The 10,817-nt window shown below is 38.5% G+C and overlaps 2 protein-coding genes and 1 long non-coding RNA gene across 5 annotated transcripts; 1 reads left to right on the forward strand and 2 right to left on the reverse strand.

Moving 5' to 3' along the window:
• Window positions 1-389: 389 nt before the first annotated feature.
• LOC118435326 lies at window positions 390-858 on the reverse strand. Its single transcript, XR_004834703.1, has 2 exons — window positions 690-858; window positions 390-620 (listed from the first exon to the last, which is right to left on the reverse strand). It is a non-coding gene; the product is annotated as an uncharacterized LOC118435326 (long non-coding RNA).
• A 2,692-nt stretch (window positions 859-3,550) lies between these two features.
• On the forward strand, window positions 3,551-6,436 carry LOC110848507. Of its 3 annotated transcripts, none has more exons than XM_035850751.1 (7): window positions 3,551-3,936; window positions 4,234-4,731; window positions 4,805-4,983; window positions 5,059-5,166; window positions 5,239-5,823; window positions 5,891-5,945; window positions 6,041-6,436. In XM_035850751.1, exons 2-7 carry the CDS (start codon window positions 4,280-4,282, stop codon window positions 6,261-6,263), a joined length of 1,602 nt encoding a protein of 533 aa, XP_035706644.1. In that variant the 5' UTR covers window positions 3,551-3,936; window positions 4,234-4,279; the 3' UTR covers window positions 6,264-6,436. The 3 variants fall into 3 exon arrangements, with proteins under 3 accessions (XP_035706644.1, XP_021951433.1, XP_021951432.1); XM_022095741.2 differs by having other exon boundaries at window positions 3,551-3,853; XM_022095740.2 differs by having other exon boundaries at window positions 3,551-3,799.
• Window positions 6,437-7,659: 1,223 nt separating this feature from the next.
• LOC110849075 (DC-STAMP domain-containing protein 2) lies at window positions 7,660-10,335 on the reverse strand. Its single transcript, XM_035851390.1, is given in 6 exon segments — window positions 7,660-8,252; window positions 8,321-8,488; window positions 8,554-8,722; window positions 8,804-8,957; window positions 9,025-9,649; window positions 9,652-10,335. Coding segments are annotated over 6 exon segments (1,959 nt in total). The 5' UTR covers window positions 10,157-10,335; the 3' UTR covers window positions 7,660-7,914.
• Window positions 10,336-10,817: the final 482 nt, after the last annotated feature.

A 10,817-nucleotide genomic window follows, 5' to 3' on the forward strand; every position in this document is an offset into this window, starting at 1 on the left:
TAACTGAATGCTAAAAATCCAGATGAGCATTTGAGCAGGCTTATTTGTTTGTTGTGGTTTGAAATAACTAGTAAAATTTTTGACAAATCGGATACCATCAATTTCTCTTCGATTTCATTCACTAATTGCCCTTGTGCTACTATATTTCGGAAGGTATCCTCTTTTATTATTAAAGTGTTTTAATTATTCGAGATATACTTACTAATTTCCTAATTTAGATTGTTTCTGCTATAAATAGTTCAATACGATCATGTCACTTCCTATGGAAGAAGATAACTACGATCAACGCAGGGTATTGAGTGCAATCCAACCATTCAGAAATAATATGACTATCGGTTGTACCGGTTTCTCAGAAGAAAAACAGGAACAAACCAACCTTCTGGAGGAAATTGATAGTAAGTAACGTTTAATATATTCGAATTATCATATATTAATATATTTCATCAATAGAACAAGTAATGGTGCTACTTCGAGATGGGACAACAATGTTTGGAAAACTTCGATCCATCGACGAATTTTCAAATATCATCCTCACTCAAGCCATCGAAAGGATTTATGTAGGGAACAAATATGGCGACATTCCACGCGGGGTGTTTATCATCCGGGGAGATAACTTGGCTCTGGTTGGCGAAGTGGTAATAATAAATTAATTCTGATTTTAAATGCGACTCATTTAATAATCTGATTACATTATCTTATTTCGTTCAGGGCGAACCTAAAGAGAAAATCTTGAATTTACAAGAGGTCTCAGTCGATGAAATTCTCTGCTTACAGAAAAACATTCTGGAAGATTTCGAAGATAAAGAACAACAGCGAACGGAGGCTTTAAAGCAACAAGGACTTCACCATCCACGCCGCAACAAAAACCAAGCATGGTCTGAAGAACTAAAAGCATTCCGCCTGGGCGAAGATCAGTTCGAGTAAAAAGTAGGATAATTTCAGACGTTGAACGAATAATGAATAATGGACGTATACAAACCATTACTTTATATTTATAACATTAACTAGTTAAACCCCTTCAAAATAAACTTTGGGAGACTTGACACATTCATAGCTCAAAACTGTTTTTCTCTTCCTGCACGTTGCCAAAAATTAATTATCTTTCAAACAAACAAACATGGTCGAGAGTAAACTTGTTCGAATTTTAAACTAACTAACCTGTATTTTATATTTTTAACCGGTGCAGATATGCAAGCAGGATTTATTACGATACTCACATGTCCAATGGGGTGATTCTTGCAGTGAAAAGTAATTTAGTTTTATCGGTCGCAATGTCTTGTGTGGGTTCGTTATGAGTCTGGGCATCATTCTACAAAAACAATAAGTTGCTTATGTCTATCTATATATTTTCCATTTCACAATTTGTGCCAGATCTGGGACCAATCATCCCTAATGATGACGGTTATATTGTCGCTGGAACTATTGAAGAGGAGACAACTGCTCAAGCTAATGGCTTTTTTACCTTTAAGCAAATGTGAACAAGAGAACAGCTAAACTACATTTACACATCTATTTTAGTCCCTACATAAGTTCAAGTTACGAAAAAAATCTACATGACATTTGTGCTTTTTTGTGTGATGCATGGCACACCACAGTTACAAAAGCATATTACAAAGAAGTCTGAGGCTACGACATGACGAAATCTTATCTGTAATTCTCATCTTGCTGGCAAATGTGTAATGACCAAATAATCTCACCTTGCCTCTTCTTACTGTTCTAAATACATTCACATCCACGATGCTGTTAATCCTAATCCTGAGTGAGATTTTGCCTTACTCCAATCCTTTATAAATATGCTGATGAACCTCCAAGCTGGCTGATAACTTCATCTCATCCGAACTCTGCGATAATTGTCAGACCAGAATCATGTCGAGTAAGACGTTTCGTTCGAGTAGAAATCTGTACAGTGATTGACACCACATTCCGCTAGCAGGGGGGTACCTTTCATTGACTTCCTCATCTTTATTACGAGTACGTATGTACATCTGCACGCTAACATTTTCCGCACTCATCTCATCTCATCATGACTGCCTGACAATGAGAATAAGCAACCTCCAGGAAATCACGTCCTACTCAACCAAAAGTCCTGATTTATTAAGCACTTTTGGTGCCAAGTAATTCCTTCTTATATAACAAACGAAGACAACTGCAATTTCACAGCCGTTCGTTTCAGACACTGAAAGAAATAACAAAGGATTCGAACGAGCAAGGCAGAGTAATTTTGTGTTTAAACCAAAAAGTGTGTTACTTACATAGTATTTTAAATTAAACTCTTTAATGCCATGATGAGTCCATACTTTTACACACAAGACGCTCATCATCACTCTTGTTGCCTATTTTTATACCACACATTAACCCTTCTTCTCCTCCTTCTCATCTACATATGTAAATATGCGTTTGGTTATGCTTATCTAAATTCATTACTCTTTGTCATTATTCTTTTTCGCATGGTGAGGACGCTGAGTAAGTAGGAAGGATGTGAAGGAGGTGTGTTCCCTTGTCGTGGATGAGTGTCATCTCATCCTATTTCTGGAGATTCAACCAGATTCATATACACTTTAGCACCACTAAAATACTCACCTTCCACTCATAGATACGTACATACATAAACTATTAAAAACTTTAGCTACTCCAACTTAGTAAGTTTTCTCCCGAGCAGTAGTGGATAGATTTATGACATGACATGACCATAGGGTTAACGGTGCAGTGCATAGCGTCATGCGTGGGTTTGAGTGTTTTATTATGAGATCTTTTTACAACTTAAATACGCTTAACGGTTTATTTCTTTCTTTCTTTTTCTTACTCAGGTTTCATTTTTTTCTCTGGTCTGACATAGTTCAAAATACGTCTACCGTGTTATCATCCTTCCTCCGTAGTAAAAAAATTGTTCCTCTATCATCTTATCAAAAGGGACAGGAATTAAATCCGCATCACCGCTCCACCAGACAAGCTCTGGACTGTGACGATGACGATGCGCCCACTTTTTCCACCGTTTGATTCTGATACCGACTGACTTTCCGTAAGATCCGCTTGTCGGAACAATGAAAGAGATGAGAGATGCGAGTGGAATGATGTATTTTTAAAAAGAGCTGGATTTTACAGCTAAATTAAATTAATTTGACGTTCCGGTGCTGGAATTTCAATAGCATATTTTTATCCTGAGCTATTTCGTGAGAACGTCTACGTCTACGACACCTATCACTTCTATTATCCAACAACTTTAACATTATATAGCGAACGAGGGAAACAATAATAGTGGATGAGTATATACTGAATTATATAAGATCGTCGTCGTGGTGTGTTCGAGATTTTTTTTTCAGCCAACACAAGAGATTACGCCAACCAGAAAAGCAAAGCAGCACCGAGCGACACGGAGGGAGAGAATGACGACGATGAGTCAACCCATCACATATTTTTACGTACATTCGTATACTCCAGTCGTGTCTTCAGAAATAGTCTCGTGAGTTTCGAACTTTACTCGAACTGCACTGGGTCGTCGTGGGTAAAATAAACGCCGAGATGAGATGAACGGGAGTACGAAAGTATGTATGGATTCAGTGATAGATTCCCCGTTTGTGGGGAAGCATCGCAGCAAGATTGCCTCGTAGTTTGTGACTTGAGATTTAATACATAAGTTGGTCAATTATTTAAAAGTTAATTTTTGTTATAAAATAAAATTCTGTAGGAATATTAAGCCTGCTTTTTTTGAGAAATCAATCGTCCTTTTTTCCACCTGGAGGAAATCCACCCGTGGTTCGAGAACCAAGTCATCACTTATTTATGACTTGATTAATATCGAGTATGAAAATCATTCTGGCTAGATTTTCTTCAACCCTGCCAATGCCGATTGCGAGTATGAGTACTCTGACAATTCCTAAGCCATTGCCACACACAACTCATCTTTTTGGATTCATTGACATTTATACAATGTTTATAGTTAGTTGCATTTTTGTCCCTTCCGTTTTTCGATTTTGGTCTTAGAACAACATTTTTTTTAAGAGTAGAGTTTTGACGTTTGGAGATTTTCAGACGTTTGCATGCAACATATTTACATAGATAGTTGTCGTATGTAATGGAAATACAGAGTGGATTTTGTATGAATTTTGCACTCAAATTGCATGTGCTTTTCCCTTGCTCAACATTGCATTACACATTATCATTTTATTTTCTTTGTTTTAAATAAAAATTTCATATTATGTAATTTCATTTATAACTGATTCTGCTAATTTTCAGCTGAAAATTTCAACGAAAATCAAGCAAAGAGAAATTAATAGTTACAATGGAGCTCAATCTCCGGACCACAACGGATTGGAAAAATTTTGGAAATAAGCAATTTGTCCTGAAAAGGTACGGTGACGCTTTGAAAGCGTACAATGTCGGACTGACGCTCTGCAACAATGAAGACCTCGATCTCTTAACCAACCGAGCAGCTGCTTATCTGAATCTGGAACATTTCAATAAAGCTCTCGAAGACACGAATCGTGTCCTGAGTTCGCAACCAAATCATCCCAAAGCCATTTACCGGAAGGCGAAGGCGTTATGTGGACTTTCAAAGTGTGAGGAAGCCATACAATTTTTGAAATCGGCAATATCCAGACAAAACAATAAGAAGCCGAGTAAGGAGCTCTCCGATCTGTTGGAGAAAGCTGAAATTATGAGAGAACAACAGATCACTTTGGAATACGATGTTACAGAGCATTTCACCAACTACTTCTTCAGAATTGACAACTGGTAAAATTATTTCCGAGGCTTTGAGACTTGTTTCAGGCAGCGTATAAAAATTTAAACCCTTTTGAATTAACAGGTCCGAATATTATGGACCGGTTGAGGTGCAAGTTATTCCAGGCAAAGGAAGAGGTCTTGTCGCCACGGAAGACATTGCAGAAGGTAAACTAATATTTTGCTCGAGAGCATTCGCAATCGAATTTCATGATCCAGAAAGCGATTCGGAAACTGCTGAAGATTTTATTAAAAATGATAAAGGTGAAAAAAACATTTCAAATTTAAACGAATTTAAAAAATCAGTAAGAATTAAACCTTGTGCTGATAACGCTGTAGAAATCACGTCCTTGCATGACGACAGAACCTGCCTCTTGATTCAAAAGATTTACGATAGGATACAACAAGATCCTGAACTTGGGAAGAATATCTACCAATTATTTGCTGGTAATTTGATTCAATATTAAAAAAAACTCTGCACATTGAATTTGAAATGATATTTCGTGTCCCTTTTCTCAGGACCTAATCTCGAAAGACTCGACCCATCCAAAGATGACTGCTCCATCCCAGACGCTCGACGAATATCCGGCATCATCCGATACAACTGTTTCGCCAACAGTGATGATAACACTGACGCTGAAAAATCCAGTGGAATCTGGACCCTCCCATCATTCTTTAACCATCGCTGCATCGGACAAAACTGCACTTGGAAAATCTTTGGAAATTTTATCATGATCCGTGCTTGTCGATTGATAAGAAAAGGAGAAGAGCTTCAAATATCGTACGCTAGTCCAACATGGACATACAAAGTCCGCCAAGGCCTACTAATAGACCGCTTGGGTTTCCGGTGTGACTGCGAACTTTGTGTTTCAGATCGATCACTGCCCAAAGAAGTGATCGTTGTACGAGAAAGACTTCAAAATTTGGCTTTGAAACAGTCGGTAGATTTTGTGGGGCTGAATCCTGACGCTGATCCAGCCCTGATTTATAAAAAGTTTCAAGAGTCCAGTTCACTCCTCATCGAGATTTTGCAAAGACTGGAAGACATGCATCCAAATCATGGGATGCTGAACGTGCTCATTCTCGACTGTCTGCAACAACTGGGTATTTTTCACAAACAATGGTCACTAATTAATTAATTGTAAGCATCACAATTATATTCTCACAATAGGTATGAAATACTTCGGGGTTGGTGAGTATGAAAAGGCTGCAAACTACATGCAGAGGTACGAATAAATAAACACCACAATTTTAATATCGTGTTTAATATTGCAATTGCATGTGTATTGCAATTTTTATGCATTTTATTTGTATTACTCAGAGCTCATGCCATAATGAAAGCGGTTGTACTTCCGCATGGAGCAGTGGAAACGGGGCTTTGGATTGTAGGGTCTTATTTGCAAATGGGGGACATCAAAAAGGCGAAACATTTTATCCAAGTACTGAAAAAGGACGCGATGCTAGCTCACGGGACGCTTAAGACGCTCAAAATGCTCGGCGAATGGGTAATTGTCGCGATGGAAGAACATAACATCCCACTTTGACCGTTCTTCAGAGACGAGTTCAGTCGTATTTATGGTGATAATATGCACCAACAAGATAATTAACTTAATTTTAGGAGAAACCCTTTATTCCACTTTTGTAACATGAAAGAAAACCTGTAATATCATAGAAGTACAAATAAATACGTTGTGAAAATGTCACAAATTACAGTGGGGAGGATAAAGCTTTTGCTGATAAAAGGTGTTGAGATATTCCACTCTACTCCGAAGCGAAGGGGCAATTTTCTTCGGGGGGTGACGAAACGGTTCCAGGTGTTGACGATTCCACCATGCGTTTTCTAGCTGACACTCCTCGCATGAGCCTTCGTGATCCTCAGCATGATTTTGACGGCCACGACGTCGACCTCGTTTTCGCGAAGACGATTTTTTATTTGGGTGGACGTTTTGGTCGTGACTTTTCATTATTTGCTGTTTTTGCTGTTTTTGACGCCCTTTTGAAGTAGATTTACTTCGAGACCTTGGCTGCTTTGCAGCTGGGGAAGTTCGATCTCTAGGTCGGCCAGGTCGTGATCTGTTACCGTTAACGTTACCATTACGTTGTGGTGAATTTTTTGACAGAGGAATTTTGGCAGCAGGTGGTCCTTGTCTTTTAGACCTTGAAAACTTAGTTGGTGACAGGGAATTTGCTCTAGATTTCATAATTGGATTATTTTTGGGGGATGAGTTTGTAGATTTCTGAACAGTTGTGGTTTTCTTTGTAGAAACAGATCTCAATTTTGATGCATTTCTGGAATCCTTGCTTTTACTCACGTTATTTCTCCGTACACTATTCGGAGGGGACTTATTGTTTCTGGAAACATTAAGTTTCTTATATTTAATATGACTGAATTTGTCTTTGGTACGAGGACTTCTCTTCTTATTCGGAGACTTAGATTTTGGAATTAATTTTTTAAGTGTCCCTTTTCCCTTGGACTTTGGTTTAACACTCGAAATTTTTGAAGCCATTGAGCTGAAAAGTGTGTTTAGCATTCCGGAATGTTTACTTGCATTTTTGGATGTCAATTTTGTTCGTGCTTTGGGTGACATGCTTTTACTTGGCAAAGATTTTGGGGCTGTAGGTTTCGACTTTTGAGCCGGCAGTGATCTCGTAGCACGAGGAGATTTAGATTTTACTAAACTTTTTGATTTGGTTGACTTTTTTGGTGGCGTCTTTTTAGGAGACGACTCAAGTTTTTGATACGCTACATTTTTATAACGTGTGTTTTTACCCACAATTTTTGTGGCTTTTGATGATTTCGATCTTGATTTTGACCTTAATTTCGACCTGGCTTTTGAAATGGATTTTTTCGCACAAGACGAGCAACTACACATTCGGCTGCAACAAATCTCTATTAAATCTCGATCTTCGTCACTGTCTCCGTCGCTGTCACTGATACAAACCAATCATTGACCATTATTGACCTTTCTAGTAGCTAAAATCCAGACAAGTACTTACAATTCTTCACTGAATTCAGACAACTCTTCGTAATTGATTCGTTTCATGCAAGCCAAGCATTTCTGTCCCATATCAGCAAAGCATTCCTTACAGTACACCGTGTGGCAGTTTGGACATTCTACGAAATACTCAAAATCCTCCAACTCTCCTGGTCGTCCGCACAGGAAGCACTTTTTTGTGTGAGTTTTAAAAAAGCGTTTACAGAACGGAATTCTTGGAACCAAAAAGGGGAAAAAATTGCATAAGCACTTGACAAGCAACATTGACAAGTCGTACATAAATAACGTACGTGTGAAATATTCTGTCCATTAAACTGACTCGATACACGGATCGGTCCCCCTTGACTTGAGCTTTGATTTGACTTCTCGCAAAATCCAGAAAGTTGTCCCTTGTGCTGAGAATGTGTTGATAAAGCCACGTTTCCCTCTGTACGACACGTTTTTCATAAATCCATCCACAAATTATGTGTCGAAGTCGAAGTCCGTACGGCTCCATTGCAGCAATAAAGAAACAGAGGAGCAGCAGGGACACTGGATTTCAAGCATGAATATGCTTATCGAACGATATTTGCATAAGTACCAATACATTGCTCAGTGTCTCTTACGGATTAAAGCGTATTGCAAGTAATTTGGCGTGTGTGCGACTGGGAGGCATTTTGTGGTGTCGAATGAAGGCAACAAACCACCCATTGGGCTTAATCCTTTCAAAATTGTGCGATACATTTCCGCTATAAAACCTTCCCCTTCGATTGTAAATGCGAATCCGAGAGCCTCTAATAGTGTAATATATACGTAATATTTAGCTAAAAATTTATTGATTGTCCTAAGAAATCCCAACCTTTCGTGTCCAACTTAACGCTACCGTATTCTCGGATAAGCTCCAGAAAACTGTAGAGCAAATAGTCCATCAAAATATAGTTGCAAATTTGTACGGCTGCAATTGAGACGAATATAAATGCTAGCTGTCTATGTCTCATTTCTTCCTTGATTAATGTCCATGAGAATGTCTAATGATGTTGAAAGTATAACAATTAAATCGCATTGTGTAGAAGCCAAGCATTTTCTAATTATTAAATAGTCATACAAACCTGCACGTAGATTTTACACTCGCGATATCTCAATGGAAAAATGGACGCTTTTCCTATCTTTTTCCTCCTCAAGTCCATTCGAATCATGGCTTTGCTCAGATAGTAATTGTCATATTCGTCACTATTCAGGTATTTGTAGCGGTAGGTGAATGCCCTGATGAATTAACAATGAGCAAAAGTAAGTCGTATTTAAGAGACAGATTTCTTTTATCTAAATTTACTTCCAAATGACGAGCAGCATAAAGCCAGAGATGGCAAGATCCATCCAATCGACATAGTCCAAGAACCAGGAGACATGCCCCATAATCTCGGCTTTCATATTTCTTGCAATTTCACCCAAAGTTTTGTCCTGGGTCAATTCATGTCTAAATTCATACGTGAAGTTGAGTGGTTTGAGGTCAAAGAATCTTGAAAAACTGTTGGCAAATGTTTTAAAATCTGCAAAAAAGTGAGAAAAATGGTAGCAAATGTATTTTCCAAATATTTATGAATTGGGTTATAATGTTTGTAAAGTTATACGTTCTTTCAACGGCTCAAATATATGTTCCTTAATTAGAGACGGAACCCAGCAAAATATCGCACTTGGAATTTTGGCAAATTGGCAAAAATGTCGAAAGACATCCAAAGGGGAGCACATCCAACTAAAAGTTTTTCCCATTTCTCGTGTGCACTCACGAGACGCTTCGTCAAAAGCGGTCATGCAACGGTCGAAAGGTGTCCCCACCTTGGAGTTGCACATATCAGCCACATTTTTCAAGAGGGCGTACGCTCTTTTAATTATGTTTACTAAAATCGAAATCGAAAAAGTTAGGCGCATATTTAGGTAAATAAAACACAAGGATAGAATTACACACTTATGTCATAAATGACATCGACAACTCCAGAAAGTTCCTTCCGCATCCGGCCCACAACACCCCCCAAAGACTCGATAATAACTGACACTGCAGTCTTCAGTGCGGACCATGGCGCTGTGGCGAGTGAAACGAGTTCCTGTGTCGACTCTTTGACCATTTCCTGCATATCACAATTTATTGTTAACGCCCCCAAACTTCGAAATTTAGAACGCTGGAAATAAACATTTTTAAATACCTGACCGCAAACCAAGCTTTCCGTTAAAACTTCCATATTCATCGCTGTATTTTTACCAGGTCCAGACAACGCTAAAACGAATAAATACCCAAGCAAGGCAGCCCTCCCTTTCGAATTGAAAAATTGTGGAATCGTCAAAATAAAAAGGCATCTTGCCGTGTCCGAAAATGTCAGTCCGAACGTTAGCACAATGCCAAACACGACAAAAAACCAGTAAACTACTGCAGCATGAAAGTTTAATTGAGAAGTCATAAAGTCCAGCATCAATTTGGAGAAAATTATTCCAACTGAAAAATGGCATTGATTCTTACAGATATTCGTGCGAATATTTGCGAAATATTCAATTTTGACAAATACTACTACACACCCACAAAGCCAACGATTGCCTTCAAAATTTCATTCGGCAACGTCCCCTTCATCCACAATTTGCTCCATGATGACGGCAACCCTCCGGCGCGTGGTTTACAGCATCTGCAACAAGTATTTAACGCGAGAATTTTTAATTTCCCCCCGATCCATCGGAATGGTCGTTCCCACAACGGATAGATTGGAGGAAGTCCAATTGCTTCTCGGTATGCATTTTTCTTGGCTCTTTTCAACCTGGTGTAGGCTCTCCGGACTTTGATTGCTTTCCAAAAAATTAAACACCACGCCATATTGTACCAGAGATTGGCAATAATTTAAGCACGGCTATTTTTTTATCGTGCAAATTTATGTACATACTTCTTGTCCTGTAACAGTATTAACCCATGGCTACATTAAACCCATACTTAACATTTATAATCGATTTATGCATGAAACCCAACCCACCCACCGCGATTAAATTTTACATTTTGGCACACAATTTAACGTACTTTATGCACTTTCTTCTACGTGATGCACTATTACATAATTTATTATTAATTATTGCGCCAGTGGGACATGC

The sequence above is a fragment of the Folsomia candida genome, unplaced genomic scaffold (genome assembly GCF_002217175.1).
Source record: "Folsomia candida strain VU population unplaced genomic scaffold, ASM221717v1 Fcan01_Sc004, whole genome shotgun sequence".
In the NCBI taxonomy this organism is placed as follows: Eukaryota; Metazoa; Arthropoda; class Collembola; order Entomobryomorpha; family Isotomidae; genus Folsomia; species Folsomia candida.